General features: G+C 38.1%; 1 protein-coding gene across 4 annotated transcripts in view; it reads left to right on the top strand.

Annotated features, from left to right (window-relative positions):
* Positions 1–22,463, top strand: part of CDH2 (cadherin 2) — a 245,592-nt gene that overhangs the window by 176,275 nt on the left and 46,854 nt on the right. For all 4 annotated transcript variants that reach the window (XR_001897295.2, XM_009192559.3, XM_003914260.5 and 1 more), the window contains 7 exons: positions 7,210–7,347; positions 8,008–8,193; positions 10,464–10,717; positions 12,150–12,292; positions 15,353–15,586; positions 16,206–16,439; positions 18,347–18,486. Coding sequence is in view for 3 of the 4 variants with exons in the window: in XM_009192559.3 (XP_009190823.1) it covers positions 7,210–7,347; positions 8,008–8,193; positions 10,464–10,717; positions 12,150–12,292; positions 15,353–15,586; positions 16,206–16,439; positions 18,347–18,486 (1,329 nt within the window). In the remaining variant the exon portion in view is untranslated. The remainder of the gene's footprint in view (positions 1–7,209; positions 7,348–8,007; positions 8,194–10,463; positions 10,718–12,149; positions 12,293–15,352; positions 15,587–16,205; positions 16,440–18,346; positions 18,487–22,463) is intronic.

Here is a 22,463-nt window from a genome sequence, read left to right as displayed (position 1 = left end):
CACCTCTTCATTACCATATGAAATACTATTTTTATATGCTGATAAACTCAGCATGAATGCCATAATTTATCTGAGAATATGGGGTAATTTTCAGTATTCTTTCTTCAGTGCCAGGTTGCTCATATACCAAGTAGATTTAGTTCATTTCACAATCCTAATATTTCTCTTTCATTCACATTGTCATTGTGAGATACAGAAATGAGACTTCATCCTGTTTTCATACGGTAATATTCCTATCTCATTTAGACTGGCTGTTTTATGGAAAGAAAGAGGCATGGAAAATTAAAGATACTTTTTACTAAAACAGACCAACCATGTTTAAAAATCAAAGAGACTGTATTTCGTTTAGAGGATGAAAGCCTGACGTGAGGCCATAATCGTCGTTAAGTTTATCTTCCAGTGGATAGAGAAGCTGTTCACTACCCCTTGATGAAACTAATGTGGAAATGGATTTGAAACTATAGAATTCTGGGTTAGATACAGTATGAGAAATAGCTTCTTGACAGTGAAATTATTAAACACAACAATGAGTTACTAGGGAAAATTATGGAAAACCTTCCTTTTCTGAAAGTCATTTAACATAGAAAAAAATGTATCTATCTCGGATGGTTTATGATAATTCTTCCTGAGGCTGGGGATAAATTACTTTGACTTTTTCAGGCCTTGTGCAGGCTTGAAATTCTTTTATTGCTATTAGAATTCACAGTTTCCTTTCTGTCAAAAGTAATATTTGTTCTCGTTCTCTCAGGATGTATGGCACCTTTAAGTGATTGAACTCCTAATCACTGAAATGCTTACTGAGATTCAGCTTTTTATTTTTCTTTCATCTTCAGGTTTTAAAAATTCCGTTTTAATTCTTCAGCTTCTCCAGACCTAAAGGTGTATTTGCCACATTACCCCAGTCTTCAGCATTTATTCCTATCTGTCCTCTTGTGACATTACTTGCTGGTAGTATTCCTGGCCTTTCCACTTCATGTCCATTTTCCTCCCTTTTTGTGCAGGACTGCCAGTGACTCACCCTTGCTCCCCCCAGGTTTGAACTCTGGCTCTGCTTATTATGGGCTGTTTGACTTCCAGTGTATTAACCTGAAACCTCAGCTCCTGCATCCGTAAATGGGAATAATAATATTACCTACCTCATGGGACAGTTTTAGGAATTATCTAACATAACACATGAAGCATTCAGGCCAGTGTGGTGGCCCATACCTGTAATCACAGCATTTTGGGAGGTTGAGGTGGGTGGATGGCTTGAGCCCAGAAGTTTAAGACCTGCCTGGACAACATGGCGAAACCCCATCTCTACAAAAAATAGAAAAATTAACTGGGCATGGTGGTGTGCACCTGTAATCCCAGCCACTCGGGAGGCTGAGCAGGAGAATCACCTGAGCCTGGGAGGTCAAGGCTGCAGTGAGCTGTGATTGCACCACTGCACTGCAGCCTGAGTGGCAGAGTGAGACCCTCTGTATTAGTCTGTTCTCACACTGCTATGAAGAAATACCTGAGACTGGATAATTTATAAAGAAAAGAGGTTTAATTGGCTCACAGTTCCGCATGGCTGGGGAGGCCTCAGGAAGCCTAGAATCATGGCAGAAGGTACCTCTTCACAGGGCGGAAGGGAAGAAATGAAGAGTGCAAGCAAGGGAAATGCCAGACACTTATAAAACCATCAGATCTTGTGAGACTCACGCATTATCATGAGAACAGTGTAGGGGAAACTGCCCCCATGATTCAGTTACCTCCACCCGGTTCCGCCCTTGACACATGGGGATTATGAGGATTACAATTCAAAGTGAGATTTGGGTGGGGACACAGAGCCAAACCATATCACCCTGTCTTAAAAAAAAAGTGTGTGTGTGTGTGTGTGTGTGTGTGTGTGTGTATATATGTATTTAAAAGCATTTTGAAAAGCATTCAGTACAGTGCCCAATACATCTGAGCTATTGTTTTCCCCATTGCCATGATGAATAGCAACAGCAACATCTCTTGGTTGAGCACTGTCTATCACCTTTACTCCTCCTCATAAGATGAAAGAAATACTTCCTGTTTTCCAAACCTAATAATCTTTCTGTTTGTGCCTTCAACTCCTAGTTCCATCCTGAAGGGTTGTTGTCCTGTTTTTTGTTGTGTCTTCAATCTTCCTTTCTCTACAGGTTGCTTCATAATCTACAAACCTGCTGGGTCTCCACTGTGGTAACATAGCTCTCCACGCCCTATAGGATGAAGTTAGAGCTTTTTAATAGTGCATTCCAGATCCTCTGTGACCTTGGCCCCAAAACCCTCCTTAACCTAACCCCCTAGAATTAATTGCCTTTCACATACAAATGATGCCCAACCATTCATTGAACCACACGCAGTCCTTGTGCAGATAGGAAGTTTTCTATTTTTCTGTTCCCTGTTCCCATTTGCTCTGCCTCAATATTCTTTTCCTTCATAACAGGCTGATCCTTACCCTTTGAGAGCCAGTTCTCAATCACTTCTCTGAGCACCCACAATAGTCTCTGCATACCTCTATATAGACTGTGTTGCACAGAAAGTATATCTAGATTCCCATTCTTAACATCCGGTGGGGCAGATGTTCCTTGTCTCATTACCCTGAACATGAATCTTAAAGAAATGTTTAAGTTACTATACTTTCCCTGAGTTCCACACCAATTTTCTCCAAGGGACAGCCTGTACTCAAGGCAGGCAGATCACTTGAGCCCAGGAGTTTGAGACTAGCCTGGGCCACATGGCGAAACCCTATCTCTACTAAAAATACAAAAAATTAGCCAGACGTGGTGGCACATGCCTGTAATCCCAGCTACTCAGGAGGCTAAGGTAACAGGATCACCTGTCCCTGAGTCTGGGTGGTCAAGGCTGCAGTAAGCCATAATCGCGCCACTGCAGTCCAGCCTGTGTGACAGAGTGAGACCCTGTCTCAAGAACAAGCAAACAAAAAATACTTCCACTCCTTCCTCATCCACTTGAAGTCCGGCTCTTCATCTGCTTTCCCCTCTTTATCTGTGCACATGCTGCGTGTGTGCAGTACTCTGACCATCGTAGAAGGCACTCACATAGTGGGTTGATTAATGGTACAGATTCTTGACTCAGACCTGAGTTCAAGTCTAGTCTCTGCCTCTTATGGCTGGGTGTCCATGGCAAGCTTCCGTACCTTCCTAAGCCTGTTTCCTCATCTGTAAAATGGGGTTTCAAAACCCCACCTGCCTCATAGGATTATTGTGAGGACTAAATGAAATAATGCATAGTGTGTAGCACTCTGCCAGGCACGTAGTGCTCAAACTCAATAAAAGTTGTTTTTAGTTTTTAAATCACGGCCCTTGGAACAGTGCCGGCATGTAGTACGTATACAAAAGAAAGTTAGATTACACATTTATAAGGTAGATGGTACTTTTAGTCCCATTTCACAGATAAGGGGACTGGGGCTTAGCAGTTAAGAATTTGAACAGAGTCACAAATCTATACTTCCCTCCTAAGTTTCGGTGCCATTATTATTCAACTCTCTGTCCCTAACCCAGTTTATCTAGAGGCAAATATGTCATGTCCTAAAACCTGTGATTTATGATGAATTTCCTATTTCACATGACCACGACCTTCTCCTCAGTCTCCAAGGTCATAGTTTAATTGCCTTTACTACCCACAATCTGTTTAGTCATCAAGTTCTCTTTTTAATCAAAAAAAGTAATGACATTAAAAGTAATGACAAACAATGCAGTTACTTTTGTACCAACCTAATAGCTGGTATGCACTATTGAAGGTTCTTCATATTACTTCTTCCTACCATTTCTATACTTACACTCATGCATTTGGTGGCTCTCTATGGTCCTATCATCCGTTACTCTCTGCCTCCATCGCTTAATGAAAGCAAGGCTGTATCTCGTTTTGGCCACTGTTTTATCCAAGTAAATACTCCATTGCCTGGCATTTAGAAGACATTCATTAAATGTCTGCTGTATGAGAGACTGAATGTTCTCACCTCCTCATTCACTGAAAACTCTAGTTCAGTGTTTCAAAATAGTGCTGCACGTGCGTAAGATTTTAATTGGTAAATGCAGAGACGCCTCTAGGAGAGCAAGCGGACACAGCCCTTCAGGTGCTACTTCATCAAGTAGAGACTGCCAGAATTTAAGAAATTCATCATGTTTATTTTTTACTGTCATATTCATGATAAGTGATGCTAGCTTTCCATTTATCGGACTTTTACAATAAATTAAGCTTTGAATAGCAAATTAATGTCAAGATAAATAGGAAGTGACTCATAGTATGAGGAAATGTTAGAATTGGGACTATTGTATATGAATCACTGTGGTTTTGGGAAAAGGTGAGCTAGTTTATGCTCCCAGTATGGGTTTAATAAATAAATTATAGCTATCCATGTCAATAGAAGATGGTTTTTTCTTTACCTGAGGTAAGATCATGCAAAACCCAAGGTTTCTTATGCATTCACCCATCCATCCACCAAGTCAGAAGCATTTGTGGAATTCTTACTGTGAGTCAGGCACTGTGCCATATGCCAGTGACACAAGCATCAACAAAGCAAGGGCCCTTGGGACGTGTGTGTGTGTGTGTCTGTATATATGCACACACATGCACAGTGAGGCAGATACAAATATACGACCAGTAACAGCCATATAAACTATAAACAGTGATGGGATGTGTTGTGAGGGCTCTGTCCTGAGGACTTGGCAGAAGTCATCTCCAAAGTGGCTTTTAAGCCACATGGTAGCCAGGCTTGGAATGAAGGGAATGGTATTCCAGGCAAGGGTTTCTCAACCAGGACACTCTGACATTTTTACTTGGTTATGAGGCCTATCTTGTGTATCATAGGATGTTTAGCGCATCCTTGGCCTCTGGCCATTAGATGTTGGTACTAAGTTTGGTTGTCACAACTAAGCACTCCTTAGTTGTGACAACCCAAAATATTCACTCTGGGTAACATCCACTAGTCTAGCCAAATTCTATGACATAGGATCATGACAGGGCATTTGAAGATAAATGCAAAATAGCTCCAGGTGTAGGGTACGTGAATGGGAGGAATCACTTTTGTAAAATAGGTGAGTTTCAGAGAGGGAAGGATTGACAGCAAGCAGATGAGTTCAGATTGTATTCTATATAGAGCAGGAAGGGAGGAGAAGTTTTCAAGCAGAATCCCCTTGATCAGCTGAGGTGCTATGAGAGTGGGAAGTCGAACCCTTACGGAATCTAAATGTTAGTCATTCACAAACAGATGCCCAGTGACCAAATTAGGCAAGAAGCTCTAAGCAGTTCATTGTCTAAAACATAGGCCATCAAGGCTTCCTTACTAAATATAAGAATATTTTACCAATCAGGCATTCGAAAATGGAGATGACATTATTTACCAACTGAATTTTTTTTTTATTTGACGAGATACTGTACTTTGGAAATAACAAGTGTCCTTTTGTAATTTAAAATTTCCAGACTAGCTTGCAGCAATAAGAAATTTCAAGTATTAGCTACTAATTCCAGTATTGCAGATCAGTGGAAAATTATTGGATGTATTATGCATACACAATTCTAAAGACTTTTGTAGAATAGACATTAGGAAAGAACTATACCTTCATGTAATACCTATGTGAGTTAACTTCTTAAAAAGTAAACTTCCTTTTTTCTCTCTTTTTGAGAATGTTCATCTGTTTCTGCAAATAACAGCTAACAAAACTGACATTTCAAAAGTCATAATTTTTTTTATTTTCATGGTTTTCAGCTGGGAGGCTGAGCTGAATGCCCCGCAAAATTCTCTCACTAACCATGAAAGCATTAAGCTGAAGTGACACTTCTAACTGGGGAAGAAAACCAATTGAAGAAGTATTATAGCTTATGTTCACGTTATAGCGAGGTACTGTGGGTTAAGAAAAATTAAATGACTCAACCAGCATTATTTCTTTGTGTGTGTTTTTTAATTCAAAAAAGTCTAACATGTTCTCTTTTAGGAAGACAAATAACTGAAATAAATAACTGCTAGAGACTGGCATTTGGGTGGACAGACAGAGACTTAGAATCTAATGTGGGCGGTTTGGCTTTCCCTCCTACTCCTTTCTTTTCTTTGCCCCTCCCTCTGACAACTAAATCAAAAGCTACAATTTGTGTCTGTTCTATCTAAGCTCCAGAAATCCCTTAAGAATGGCCATTCATAATGTTAGCTATATTTAGAATCAGGGAAAACTACACTTTGCAGTGACAGTTTATTTTTGTATGTAGTGGATTTTGTTGTTCAGAATGTTTTAACATTTATGAAAATGATCACTGTTTTTGATCGGTCTGTGCCAATTTCCACAGAGATTCCAAATGATTTTAGATATTGTTTGTAGTTAGGCTTTCCTAATATAAAACTTTTCCGACAAATGCCTGACTTCTCAATCTCAGCATTTTCTCTTAGATCTATTACAGCTTAATTTGGCTCTCTTTTAAAACAGTCAGCCTGGGATTTGAAAGTAGTGGATGCCTGTCTAATAATAATCATCTAATGTAAACGTGTCAATATTTATATCCATTGTAGGTCTGTGCTCAAAACAGTGGACACAATGAGTGTTATACCCAAATCCTAATCCATTGAATATGCAGTTATCAGATATATGCCGTTAGAAGACTATGGAAATAAACATAAACCCTTCAAGTTTTGACTTTGTTTAAGAATGCTGTGTATCTCTTCTATATGGCTTTGAATTATATGTATTAATGGAATTTAAAGGGAAGTATTGCATCTACCCTGTTAAAATAGAATATATGTAAGAACATGTAAAGGGAAAGCTTACATACTTCGTGAATTATATATGCATTCTTCTCCCTCTCTTGAGATTCTTCATTGTCTTTAGTATCCTAAACTGGGTAGAAATTAACATACAAGAAAGTAAATATGAACCAAATGACTTGAATGCTTGATCACAATCCTGTGAAGTGAAGAAAGGCAAAAGTTGGAACCAGATGGAGGTTTCAGCTTAGCTGTGAATTTCACACATCTGCATTGCGTTCCTTTCTGCCAGTAGAGGTGAATATACACAGTTAAATCTCTCTAGACAGGGACCAGACCTGTGCTTCTAAGTTAAAGGGAACTCCACTTGGGAAATTTCACGTCATGTTAATCAGAATGAATGATGCCATGCTCTCCTTGCATTATAAAGAGCCATTTACAGAACAACTGTTATGTCTTCTTGAGGAACTAGTTTCATTTAAGTTATCTTTATTTCTTTTTAGAAAGTGCAACAGTATACGTTAATAATTCAAGCTACAGACATGGAAGGCAATCCCACATATGGCCTTTCAAACACAGCCACGGCCATCATCACAGTGACAGATGTCAATGACAATCCTCCAGAGTTTACTGCCATGACGGTGAGTACAGCCTGTCACTCACACAACTTTGGGTCTATAGTTCGTTACTGAGAAGTTTGGTCATGAATAATAAATGTGTTAAATAGAGGTGGAACTTGCTTTACCTAGTAGTAGCGTGGCTGCTAACTAGGACATTTCTGTCATCAGGGCCTTACATGAGGCATCCAAGTAATTTGTTTCCTTGTAGTCTCTCAAGTCCACTGCTAAAGTTGTTAAAATAAGCTGCCTGGAAAACACGTCCTACAAAGACTGTGCTGTTATAACAAAATGCTTATGAATATTTTCACGTGCATGAGCTGCATAACTGATTTATGCCACTTTGTCAGCGTATAATTATCCATATCTGGAGTAAAATCATTTTGCGCAGACAAGTTCTTTCCCCCACCCCACTATAATCACCTAGAGACTCACAAATGGATGCTGATTTTAATATTAATGAAACTGTAAGGTAATTTGGAAAAAAACTGGACTACTGAAAAATGTTACAGTATTTTTAAAATCAGACATAAATGCTGTGATTACCTGCATTATCAGTCTCCTCATTTAGTGTTGATAATAAAAATTTAATGGGGCAGTAAAATTGGACGGTGTGGTCATCAAGACAAGTTGTCCTTCAGTGGTCCACACTGCTCCTCTGACTGAGGTTTGTCTTTCTCGCAGTTTTATGGTGAAGTTCCTGAGAACAGAGTAGATGTCATAGTAGCTAATCTAACTGTGACTGATAAGGATCAACCCCATACACCAGCCTGGAATGCAGTGTACAGAATCAGTGGCGGAGATCCTACAGGACGGTTTGCCATCCAGACCGACCCAAACAGCAACGACGGGTTAGTCACCGTGGTCAAAGTAAGTGTTCCTCAGGCCACTGACAGCCGCTCAGCAAGGACCAATATATGTCCCCCACTTGTTGTTTTGCAATGGAAACTTAGGACGTTTTTCTTTCAGATATCTCCAGGTGTGGGTCTGACATATATTTGGGAGGTTATGTCTTACTGTGTAATTTATGCTGAGACATCATCACTGATGTGAGGGTGTTTGAATGAGAGGTTTGTGATGAGAGTTTTGTGAGTTTTTGAGTGAGTTTTGAGTGAGTGTTTTGTGAACATTTTGATGATTTTTTTTGAATCAGTTTGGACAGTTTTTACCAATCTGAGGACAGGACTGGCCTAAGCAACATTAACTGTCGGTGTAGTTGATATATTCGTGATATATCACATTCTGAAGCTTTGATCACCATTGATAGCTATTGAGAATGATGCCTCACACCTGCTATTTTCATGTCTACAGCTGTTAGAATATTGGCAGATAGTGAACAAACCGGAAAAGCCATAGAAGTAAAATGGAATGAGTAGGCAAGAAGAAAGCCTGCATTTCAGAAAGCTCTTGCATTTGCATGGCTGTTTTTAAATGCTGTTTCCGAGACGTTAAGAAATCGGTTCTTCTGATCTTATGGTCAAAAAAGAACCAAACAAAACAATTGAATGCTAGAAGCCGAGGGGATGTTCTTCAAGAATAATAAACGCATAGCTATAATGGAAAAGCCTGTTAAAGTGAACATCCCTTCCTTTTAGCCGCCCAGTAAAGAGATTTACGTCTTTGCCTCCCACCTAAACACTCTTGATTTGTAAGTGAACCTAAATGTTGACCTTACATAGAAAGATGTGCGAAAGTTGCCAAGAATTATGTAGGTATGTGAGTAGAATGGAATGGGAATGAAAACTCTCAGAAGGAACATGGTGATCAAAAGCACCAACTCGAGTCCACTGTCTGTGTAGAGTCCCAGCGCGGCTCCTGATATCTGTGTGATCATGGCCAGCTATTTAACCACTGTAAATTCTAGGTTTGTCATGCAGAAAGGGGCTGATAACAGTATGTTAGTCATGGTGTTATGAGAGATAAATGAGCTTCATACACATTAAAGGACTTTGAACTGTGCGTGTACCCCTTAGCTTAAATAAATGTTACATCAGGGGAAGGTTTCCTGTGGCTAGTGAAATCACTCTAAATATTGCAGTCTGACTTTTTGGCATTTTTTCTGCCTTGTTTAAAATACTAGAGAAAGGAATGTTGAATTGGGGATTTTAGAGAGAAAAAAACGACGTGTTTGAAGATTTTAAAAGGTGGTCTAGGGTAGGAAGCTGGTACAGTTTCTGCTGATAATGAGGCTTTCTCATGAGCATCACCTCTTGATCATTCTTAGGCTACCAGTTATGAGCCTAAGAGATCTTAATGCTCTTGTTTTTCCTGTTATTACTGCACATTAACGCTTATTTGCACCTCCATTAGCAGGTGAACAGGGGAAATTAAGAGTGAATGTCCAGTCTAGTTAGTTGACTCCTGGTAACATTTCTAGTGACAGCAGGATTCAGTGAACTTTGGAAGTTAATATTTACATGAAGGATTATTTGTGCATTGCATTTATCTAGAGTGTTTTTCTTAAATTTGGGGATTTTACAGACCAGTAAAATACTCAGAAATATTCTAGAAGACAGCAGAGTTTTAGTTTGCTAAGAGGAAAGGAAAAATATTTTCCACCTACCAAGAGTATTATTTTTAAAAGATGTGTTTGTGATTAGGTATACGTTTGTACTGCAAAATGTGTACTTCAAATTATGAAAGGTATTTTTAAATCAAATAAGTTTAGCTTTATTTAAAAATTACATTTTCTGATTTTTGGGTTGTTTTCAATTCATCATAGACTGGTGAAAACTTTCCTGGATGAGGAGTGATCTTTGTAGTAATGTTTGAGAGTGTGCGTTTAGACAATCATGTTCTCATTGACTTTAAATTATTTAGTATTTTTAGTCAACAATGCTATTCTTAAGAATAATCAAGTTTTTAGATGTACCTAAATAAATAAATCTGTGCAGTAATCGTGTGCATTGTTTTGTGAACATAAATCTTTTAAGTACTCAAGATTTATAATTAGGTTAATTGGAATAAATATTTTGGTAAGTGACCATGCTAATGCATGCTTTCCAGAAACTTGAGAGGAACTTTATCATGTAGTAAATGAAGAAATTAATTTTTTGGAAATGGAGTTGATAGAGGAATAAACTACAGAATGCAAGCATTCTTATTTCCTGCAAAAATATGGCTTCCTTTTTATTTTCCAGCCAATCGACTTTGAAACAAATAGGATGTTTGTCCTTACTGTTGCTGCAGAAAATCAAGTGCCATTAGCCAAGGGAATTCAGCACCCACCTCAGTCAACTGCAACCGTGTCTGTTACAGTTATTGACGTAAATGAAAACCCTTATTTTGCTCCCAATCCTAAGATCATTCGACAAGAAGAAGGGCTTCATGCCGGTACCATGTTGACAACATTCACTGCTCAGGACCCAGATCGATATATGCAGCAAAATATTAGGTATGAAATGCTGTTTGCAGTGCTTTTGGAGCTTATGTTCTAATTCACTATTCACTATCACTATTCACTATTCACTATCTAATTCACTATTTGAGTAAGAAATTTTCATTGGAATCAAAACTACATATTAAAAGATAATTTCAAATTCTTTGAATTTTCTTCTCAGTCAATGATTATATTAGATATAGATATCTGTATCCATATTAAAATGGCTTTATTATTTGAAGAAAAAGCTGTTCTTGCTTCTCTGTACCTGCCATTTTTACTTTAAAAATACTTTAGAATTATTTAGCCTGTGCCTTTATGCCAAACATCACAAAAAGGTTCCACAGGGAACTTTCAGAAGCTTATAACATTTATCTCTCCTCGATGCATCGTGAAGGAAAGAAAGCTTATGCCAAAACCAGTATCTAAGAGCTAAGTATTTTCATCCCTTACCTGTTCAGTAGTTATTGGACTTATAAAACCTATCTGTAAAGATTTCCAAACTCAGCAAAATCCAATCTATCCTTCCCGATGAGGGAGTGGATGGTTGGCAGAGCACACGCCATGCGACTGTTCTCCAAACCTGGTGATGGTCATTTTTAAAATGAACTTATATTTCATTAAACTTCTTACAGAACTGCTGCTAAAAGATGACCTCATATTGTTATCTTTTATTGAATGTTAAATGTTCTCCATTTCTCTATTCACTGAAATCAAGATAGCTATTAATAAATAGCCAGTTAATAGAGGTATTGAAATCCTACAACTTTTACCTCTCTAAACATAGCGTACCTTTTCCAATCCGATTGGTTATCTAATCTTTAAAAATTAATCCTCACTCCAAATTTTAAAAAGGAATTTAAGCTGATAAATCTGCCAATTTAGACTCAAGACTATAGGCCTTTCTTTGCAAAGGTATAGATCTGAGGCTCGGCCCAGTGTGAAAGATGCAAGTAGGAATGGGATTATGGTCTTTCCAGTGTGGCTTCATGTTGGCCATGATAAAGTGTTAAAATGTTTTAGGCGTGTTCTTTGTGATACAGTATTCAATTTCTATTGTAATTTCTCTTAACTCCTATACATTGAGACTACTGTTTATCTAGAAACTATATTCAAGCTATTTTCCTGCACCATTTATATCTGTTGAAGTGGACAAGAACCTAAAATGATATCTTTCCAATCTGCTTTAGCCCACATTAGAGAGACTGTGCTCCTAGTCTTGTCCCTCAGACACCTGTAGAATGTTCCCTACATGCCTGACCAAACAACCTTTATGTGCCTCCCAATACCACTGTCACAAAAATACTTTTTCATGTTAAAGCTGTATTTCCAGCCATCATCTACGGAAATGCAAGTTAATGAGCCAGTTGCATTTGGAACTAAACCTGTAAAATATGCTTTTTTAAAGTTTCATATAAAAAAATTAAACTTCACTTTCATTTTGTAGATACACTAAATTATCTGATCCTGCCAATTGGCTAAAAATAGATCCTGTGAATGGACAAATAACTACAATTGCTGTTTTGGACCGAGAATCACCAAATGTGAAAAACAATATATATAATGCTACTTTCCTTGCTTCTGACAATGGTATGTTCCCTGTTTTTTCTTGTATGTTGATGAAAGACAGTAGATCCTCATCATGCATGCTCAGGAATTAAAATTTTCTACAAAACTCAATTGCCCGGAAAACTGACTTTTATAACTCCGAGGTCCAGCTTTTATTTATCATTTCAGACAGGTGTTCTGGGACATCCTTCAGTCTTTGCAATGACTGTTCTCGATGTTCATCCACCATTCATGTAGATATACCTTTGTTATCTTATTGTGCTGTCACACGTTGATGCCCTAAGTCCATCCTTAGTGGCCCTAGACACTAGGTTTTTTGAGTGGCTCTTTTTAAATGTCTTCTAGTCACTCTGTTTGCTGCCATTCATATATGCATCTCTATCAGTCTTGCTTTTTATAATTTTCTGCCTCTGTCTGCCATGGGCTAGGAAGCTTAATTTTGTGCATAAATTGAGCTAAGTGAGTAGTGAGCTTCAGGGTGTGGGTTTTGGAATATATACGTAGCACCTTCTTTTTTTCCTGAGTCTCTGCTGGTTTTTAATTGGTTAAGATTTACAGATGGCCGGGCGCGGTGGCTCAAGCCTGTAATCCCAGCACTTTGGGAGGCCGAGACGGGTGGATCACGAGGTCAGGAGATCGAGACCATCCTGGCTAACACGGTGAAACCCCGTCTCTACTAAAAAAATACAAAAAACTAGCCGGGCGAGGTGGCGGGCGCCTGTAGTCCCAGCTACTCGGGAGGCTGAGGCAGGAGAATGGCGTGAACCCAGGAGGCGGACCTTGCAGTGAGCTGAGATCTGGCCACTGCGCTCCAGCCTGGGCGACAGAGCTAGACTCTGTCTCAAAAAAAAAAAAAAAAAAGATTTACAGATAAGGACTTTTTTCAGATATGTAATACAAAGGGAACTTACGTAGACCTGATGAGGGGCTTATTTTGCTTTGTTAGCTCTCAGTATGATGTGTGCTTCAGACTTCAAGCTCTGGAGTTCTACAGGACCCCCAGGCGCAGACTCCAGCTTTCCCACTTTGAACTGTGGGATTGGCATGAGGTTTTAAATATATTTGTTTCCTTTTTTTGTTAAATAGAGATCGGTATCAGCACCTAACTCAGTGTTTTAACTAAAATATAATGACTTCTACATATATATGAAGCATTTGAAACAGTGGCTGACACAAAGTAACCACTCAAATAAGTATTCCTATTGTGTATTAATAGTTTCAAAACTGAACCACAACTATATTTTACAATATTTTCAGTATTAAACTATGAATATGACTGTTGGTATTTAATAAAAAAAATAGCAGGCTTCAATTTGGTGGTTGAAGTTGGTGTTTGCAATTTTCAAATTGTAAAATATTTTGCATTGCTAAAATATTACATACCAATACTTTAAGAATAATGTCAATGAACCTTTCTAAATCTGTATACTAAGATTTAATGAGATTACTATTTGTAGAAAATCTATGTAATGACCAACCAAAGAAATATTTCTTATCCTTTTTATATGGGACCTCTTGTTTAAATAGTGTTGGAACTTTGTAGGAATAGCTTTTGCCATTGTACATCAAAGCATATCATTAGTACCTGTTTTATGCTTTTTTGCCATAAACAGTGGCTTTCTTTCTACAGTAGAACTGAAAGTAATGCATCTTGAATCACTAGGTTAAGATCTAAAGAGCCATAAAATTATATGTATATATGTATGTATATTGGTTGTGAGTTACGACCAGATTTCTCATTCACCAATAAGGATTGTTTTCTAATTGAAAGGCTTTTGATAAGAGAGAGAAGTGACCTGTTAAATGTATGTAGCTGTGATGTTTTGCAAGTGCACTTTATTTTTAGTCACAAGGCTAGATTTGGAGCCCCAGCTCTGTTCCTTAATGATTAGGCAAGCTCTTATACTCTTTATGCCTTAGTTTCATTATTGATAAATTGTTTCACTACCTACATATTCTATATAGTTGTTATAAAAGTATAGTAATATTAAACATAATAAATTTCAAAGTCCCTCAAACTATTGAGTATCATAGTGGTCATGGTGGTGTTGGAATATTGTAACAGCCACTATACGTTTCCAGTAACTCTCCCTGATCTTAGAACCATCATATTCCTCAGAGAAATTGGTAAACATTCCTCCTTAGTCCCTCCCCAGGATTGTGTATGTATGTGCACCTTCCTAGTTGCATGACCTTTGGCAGGTCGCTTAAATCTCTGGTCTTCAGTGTACAGCATTATTTATAAAATATTCATAAACATATTATATATATGTGAGTATGAATATTTATAGTACAGCAGAAGAAAATCAAATCACTAGACTAAATTATCACACAAAGTGGTGGAGACATCATTTTATTATCGTGGAATGAGAATGGGTTTGAGGTCAGGCCGACCCATCTTTAGTAGCAACTCCACCACTTACAAGAGTGTGTGGCCATGAGCAGTTTACAGACTCAGGTTCATCTGTTTAAACCTGTGTCATAGGATTACAATGAAAGAATGTACATAGAGCAGCCTGATATGATCTCAAGCAGGTAGTTGGTTAGTAAATATCATTTCTCTTCTGCATGATATTCCTTCCTGAGTTGAGGTCTGTGGTTCTGTATCACTTGTCTGTAGACTGTTTCAAGAAGTCAAAGCTCTGTTAGATCATTAAAAGCATTCTTATGTTCTTTCATGCATATGTATTGGTTCTCCATAAAAAGAGTAGGGTCCACAGGATCACGAGCCCTGTGTTTGCATCTCCAACATTCCTCACAGTGTCTGGAGGAGCATGGTCTGTGCAAGCCCTGAATAATGGGCAGGAGGGGCAAGGAAGGTCTGGGATTCCATAGCAGGGGCATTCTTCGTCACCTGGCTCAGCTCCTGCAGAGCAGCAGTGGCAGCTCAGGGTCACTCTTTCTGGCAAGCAGGAAGGGGCTTTGTTCTGGAAACGGTCTGCCCAGATGCCATAGCAACTAAATTTTTCCAAGGTTACACAGTTATAAGGGCCAGAAGGTTAGAAGCTTTGAGAATTTCACCATAATTGAGGCTCATTGGAGAGAACTGTTCAGCATCGTTTGTGATTTTTCTCTTTTCAGGAATTCCTCCTATGAGTGGAACAGGAACGCTGCAGATCTATTTACTTGATATTAATGACAATGCCCCTCAAGTGTTACCTCAAGAGGCAGAGACTTGCGAAACTCCAGACCCCAATTCAATTAATATTACAGCACTTGATTACGACATTGATCCAAATGCTGGACCATTTGCTTTTGATCTTCCTTTATCTCCAGTGACTATTAAGAGAAATTGGACCATCACTCGGCTTAATGGTAAGAACAGGTTAATTATTTGAATATATGTGCAGTTGAGAGATTTTGAAGCCTGGCATGAAAAGTTAATTTTTATGTGCTTCGTAATCTTCTCATTATAGATATTTTAAAAGCTACTTAAAGTTTAAGTAAGATATTAAAGGCCTTTATGGCCAAAAAAGTATTTAGAGGCCGGGCGCGGTGGCTCAAGCCTGTAATCCCAGCACTTTGGGAGGCCGAGACGGGCGGATCACGAGGTCAGGAGATCGAGACCATCCTGGCTAACACGGTGAAACCCCGTCTCTACTAAAAAAATACAAAAAAAACTAGCCGGGCGAGGTGGCTGGCGCCTGTAGTCCCAGCTACTCGGGAGGCTGAGGCAGGAGAATAGCGTAAACCCGGGAGGCGGAGCTTGCAGTGAGCTGACATCCGGCCACTGCACTCCAGTCTGGGTGACAGAGCGGGACTCCGTCTCAAAAAAAAAAAAAAAAAAAAAAAAAAGAGTATTTAGAATGCAGCATAGTTGTAATCCACTTTATGTTCACTGTTAGGTAGTAAATACATTCTAAACAATGCTATGTGGTTTTTTTTACCACTTTAAGTATTACCTATCAAACTATGTTTTTCCTTTTTCATATAGGTGATTTTGCTCAGCTTAATTTAAAGATAAAATTTCTTGAAGCTGGTATCTATGAAGTTCCCATCATAATCACAGATTCGGGTAATCCTCCCAAATCAAATATTTCCATCCTGCGCGTGAAGGTTTGCCAGTGTGACTCCAACGGGGACTGCACAGATGTGGACAGGATTGTGGGTGCAGGGCTTGGCACTGGTGCCATCATTGCCATCCTGCTCTGCATCATCATCCTGCTTAGTGAGTACTTTTATTGTCTTTTAGATTTCAGTTCTCTTGGCTTCCAGGATGTTCAGCAAAGTCATTTGTTGCTATTGCCTGGCAAAGTAGTCTAACAACCCTTTGACCTTTCAGCATTTCCTCGCCAATCATATATGGGTCGGCCAAGTCCACTTTAGAATGAAAAAACCCCAAAGCTTTGTTTCAAGCACTTGAGGTTTGCAACAAGCCTCCTCAGCATGCCTCTTCCGTGCCCTCTTACCCTTTCTCGTGCTGATTGCTTAGGGAGCTGTAGTAAACGCTTTTCATAGAAAAAACGTTAAACAATCCCAAGTTTGAGCACTTTTCTTATGATTTGAGTATGAATTTATGGCACGTAGTTGTTGATTTAGGAAAATAAGTATATCGCTTTCCTTCACCTTCCTTCCTATAAAGCACAGTCAGCAACGTGCTCCAGTCATGCGAGGATCAAGGTATTTGTTTCTGAAGGGCTGTGTAAAAGAGTGAGAGATTGCACTTCACATACAGCACGTTTGATAATAGAAATGATTACACAGCTCAATAAATTGTCTGTCTTTAGAGTAAGTGTAGATTAAGGAATTGCTTCTTTTGAAGGTACTTTACAATCTTTGGTTCAATGGAATGCAAAAAATTAACCCCTGGAAAGTACTTTAGGAACCACTTCTAAGCATGCAGGTTAAAAGAATAAATTGCCTGGGCCCTGTGTTTTATTGTGAAATAGCAGCAGGACTTAGTTTATTGTGTGATCATGCTATACACCAATCACTTGCTTGAAAATGTTGGCCATTTCTTTTATGTTTTCTCCATTTACAAGTGTTCTGGTAATTTAGAATTCTATCCCTTTATTCTAAGCAATTACTATAGAAGTCTAAGCTTCCTGTGTGGAGACTACTTTGGCTATAATTTGAAACCTGCATGCTATACTAATAATCCACTTGCTAGATTTAGCCCTGGAACAATAGCAAATGAGATCATGTTATCTGGCTTTAAAAGGAGGATATTTGCTTTTATGGCCAATAATAAAAATGTGCTCCAATAGGAGTCATTAAATCTTTTGCTTCAGGATATAAACTGATAACCCCAGATTTTAGACAGAATTTGTTCCTAGATGTGCACTCAGGGATATGTTTCCATTTCAACTGAAATGTGCCATAGATGCCAATCTTATCAAGAAGGACTTAGGTATGATGGATTATGGCAATGAAGAAGTAACTGACGTTTTGAAGGAAACTGAATTGGTGCTGATTTTAACATCAACTTACTGGAAAATTTATGGTTTCCAGACCTGGCACAAAGTATAAAACATGAAAGTCTAATGTTTTTTCAGTGTTCAAATGAATCCCCTAGCTTTCTTAGCTGAAACATGCACCAGCCTCTGGGAGTCAAAACCTCAAGGTTCAATTCCTGACTTAGTTCCAATTTATTACCCAGGTCATCTGGGCAAACTTCGTCCTCCTGGAGAAGTGTTGTTTTCTGTGAATTTCGGAGTATAATGATGACTGACCAACCTACATAACACAGCAAGTAACAACTTACAGCTGTTTTGTGTCTCTAGAAGTTACAAGGCCCTATTAAGGACAACTATCCTTTAGCAAGCCAAAGGGAAGATAGAAAAAGTTACTGTCCCCATATGTGGATGGTAAAACTAGAACAAGGATGATCACCTCTCAAATGAGTTTGCAGGGCACCAGGGATGGGAGCCCAGGCCTTCATACTCTAAACCCAGTGCTTCAGCCTGCTTTGTCTTGTCTCTCTTAATGTGAGGTCAGAAATATATAGTAGAGTGAAAGATGCATTACAAGCCTTCAGCCTATGTAAGTATAAATTATTAGTACTGAATACTGTGACTAGATAGGCCAGGCTTTAAAAATGACAATATTACGTATTTTTACTATTTTCCTACCTAGTCCTTGTGCTGATGTTTGTGGTATGGATGAAACGCCGGGATAAAGAACGCCAGGCCAAACAACTTTTAATTGATCCAGAAGATGATGTAAGAGATAATATTTTAAAATATGATGAAGAAGGTGGAGGAGAAGAAGACCAGGTGAGCAGTGCTTTAAATCTTTAAAAAGAAATTTTATGATCATATAAATTTAGTAGTGGGAAGTGTTAATACATCAGTAAGAAAATGGTATCAGGTTTCCCTTCTGTTATCAGTCATTTGGTGAATTATTTCCTGTGTGTGTTGAATATTTCTCAATTTTTTTTTCGAAGTACCAAATGTCATTGTGTTTATTTTGTTAAAAAAAAAAATCATTAACATTGTTTCAAAGACTTTAAACCCAATTCTAGTTATATCTGTGTAATGATAAATACACTGTTCTTTATAGTTTCTCTTCACTGGATATCCAAAATATATTAAAAGCATCTTCTGCTTTGGGATCTAGATAATTATATGTATGGTAGAAAACTAAGACTATTTATTCCACAAGTATTTACCAAGGAAATCCAATATTTCAGGTACTGTTTTAATCCCTGAAGATACCTCCATGGGCAGAGTTAACAAATATCTACCCTTAAGAGTCTTACATTCTTGTGAAGTATTTGAAGTTACAGTGAACATCTAGTTCATCTTTGTATTTATAGTGTCTGTCATAGTTCCTGGCTCGAAGTGGTTGTTCAATAGATGTCAGAATCCCCTTCTGGCCATTAAATAATATGAGCCTATATCACTATGTGCATATGGGACTGCATACCTCTTCAAGGATGAGAATAACCATAAATGGAAAACAAAGATCTCCACTGTTCTGAAGCAACTTTTTCAGTGTTATCATAGCAAACATCTATAAGCTCTGTACTACGTGCCAGGCATTCTGTTAAGTACATTAGGTGCTGCTCTCTCTTAAATCCTTGAAACTTGTGATATTAGTACTGTGAACATCTCCACTTTTGTGGTATAAACCCAAGTTTAAGGATGGTTAGATTCTACAAAATCATGCACTTAGGAAGTAATAGATGCAGAGTTTGCATGTAGGTTTCTCTGAATTCACAGCCTAAACTAACTATTCTGATACAGTTTCTCTTGAAATTATATGGGCAGTATTAATGTAATCCATGAGAAATCACTGTGACAGGTAATTCTTAGATACATTTGATAGTCATCTAATTTCTACTGGCTAATGCGAATGTCAGGGATAATAGTCTGAAAGAGAACCTAGGATTCTTTGGTTTTGCATCAGTATCAGTAAGTTAAAATGTACTATCTTAAGTATATGTGCAGATATTATTGATAAGGCTATTAATTGAATAAAAGCAAATTTTCATGAACATATTTTTCCCTTGCTTCACTCCTTTGAGGAAATGATACATCACTTTTCATTTTACAGAGCACATTTACATCCATTATTATTTAATATTTGTGGCAGCCCCTTAGAGTTTTCCATTTTACATTTGAAGAAAGTTGCATGATTTACTTTCAGAGTTTGTAACCCCACAGAGCCAGGACTCAAGGCCTCATGTTCTGATTCTAGGTTCCGTGCTTGGTTTACAGTACCCCAGCTCTCTCATTTAGAAGAGATGCATATTTAAAGTATGTTGAAAACTTGACTCATGTGTAAAGCCGTTTTGAATACTGACTAATTAAAGTGGCTCTATAAATATACCTTAGGGTGTTTTGCTTATGAATGTCTTTGAATATTAAAATTCACGTTTGGCTTAATTATTTAATTAATCTATTCTTTCACACTGCTAGGCTGTTTTCAAGATCAACAAACATATATTGGTCACATTCTCTCATAAATCATCTACTTTCAGTATTTTATTTCTTATGTAATTGTGTATACTTTACAAAGGCATAAACCTAAAACCCAGCTCAGTTAGGCTTCAGTAAAAGTAGTAATAACTGTAAGACCACCTGTAGTAACTGGATGCTGCCCAAAATTGGAGGCTCAGAGGCAAGAACCAAGAAAATTCTCGTATAGGGACTGGACCATGAGGTATTTAATGTCACCTGATGCGAATCTTTCTCTCCTTTCCCCACCAGTCCCTTCGATAAATTGTTTAATATGGCTTTATTGTTATAGTTATATTAGGAAAGAGTTATTTTGTTTATTGACTTTATCCACTTAGATTGATGCTTGAGATTAAGTGGTGAAACTCACCTATTATAAGATTTGTTAAAATAACTATCATAAATCTTCAGCTTCCTCTTTACCTAATCTCTGAAGCTCGTTGGGTTTTGGGGATTTTTTTTGACCCCAGCCAAACTCTTGGACATGAATGTGTTGCTTCATACCTACTTCCCCACGAGTCCAAAGATTTTTCTGGAATTTTATCTGTATTGTACTCTGGGGCTAATTTTTAAATTTGGTACCAACCTTCCTGTGGTGTCTTTTTGTCTGGGTTCTTGAGAGCATATTAGTCTAGATCAAGAGCTTCCACTACATCTGTGATCCTCTGTTGTGATTTCTGCATGCAGTTCTCATTCTAGACAATTGTGACAAAATTATATAATGGGATTTTTATGCATCTAATTTTTAACCTCATAACACAATAAAATATGTGATGTAGGAGTGCCACACCAAGGCTCTTTCTCCTCTATCTCTAAACCGGTTCATGAAATCCATTCACTTATCTTCATTTCCAAGGCCTCTACCTTCACTTACCTCCATCCTACAACAGATTCCTAAACAGTGTCTTATCTGTGCTTTAACATTCCAATCCACCCTTTGGAACTTCTTCCTTAGCATGACAGCTCTTCAGCGCTGCACCCAGCCCTTGGTTTACCCCCTCGTATACTAGATAAAAACCCATGAGAAAGAGTCAGTGGTGGGTGCAGACTCCCTCAGGATATGAATTCATCAAGCCTGTTGACTCATGGTGACTTCAGCTTCCTTCAAAGTTTGGGTGATTTATCCGTATGTTTTTTAAAGGCAGAGTTCTGTCTTCTTCCTCTCACTCTTCTTTCAGGGATAAAGGCAGCTGTGGGTCTTCTCCTAGAAAGGGCTTGTCTGATTCTATATTTTCATTCAGTTAGGCTTTATTTTGTTCTCTGCTATCTTATGGTTTCAAAAAGCTTTGGTTGGGAAGTTAGCTGATTTGTTCTTGGCATTAGAGTTTGAATAATGGTCTCGTGACTTTATCCCAACCAGAAGCAGATGCTTTCTATAGGGTTAAGAGTGTAACTACCACTCACACCAACAAAGAACATTTCCAGCACCCTAGAAGCTTCCCTTGGACCCACAAACAGGTGGTTTGCCCTCTGTCCAAAGTAACCACTCTTTTTTATTTCTGTACCATAGATTAGCATTCCCTGGTTTTGACTTTTATGTAAATAGATATCAAACAGTGGGCACTCTGTGCATCTGGCTTCTATTACTCAACATTATACTTGTGAGATTTGTGTGTAGAAGTAGTTCATTTTTGTCACTGCTGAATAGTATTCTGTTGTAAGAATAACTACATTTTATGTATCCATCCTACTTCACTTAGGCACTTGAGGTTTTCCAATTGGGTTATTATGAATAAAACTGTTATGAACATTTGCATGCATATGTTCTAGTGCATTTTCTGGTGTGTGCACAGGAGTTGAATGTCTGGGCCATGGAGTGTGCATATGTGCAGCTCGACTACAGTCCTGTACGTTTTCCAAAGTGATCGTACAGTTGACACCTCCCTTCCCCACTGTGGTTCATGAAAGTTCCAATTGCTCCACATCCTCTTTCTCACTTAGCCCTTGGATTTTTTTCAGTCTTTTAAAATTTAGGTCACATTGATGATGTATGTCTATTTAATTGGGATATTCCTACCTATGGTTTTACCCTTTTGATATTTTATTTCATGAAGTTTGTTCAGCCAGTTTGTCTACTTTTCTGTTGGGTCGTCTGTCTTTTTCTTACTGACTTGTAGGAGGTTCTTACAGATTATAGATATGTGTTCCTTGTCAGATAAATATATTGTAAATATCTGCTCTCATTCTGTAGCTTTTTAGTTCTCTTAATAGGTCTTTAGGTGAACAGAAGTTTTTTTATTATTTTTTATGTTGTCCAGTTTATCATTTTTTTTTCCATTATGGTTAGTGCT

This window comes from Papio anubis, chromosome 19 (genome assembly GCF_008728515.1).
Source record: "Papio anubis isolate 15944 chromosome 19, Panubis1.0, whole genome shotgun sequence".
In the NCBI taxonomy this organism is placed as follows: Eukaryota; Metazoa; Chordata; class Mammalia; order Primates; family Cercopithecidae; genus Papio; species Papio anubis.
This window is presented reverse-complemented; position numbering and strand designations above follow the sequence as displayed.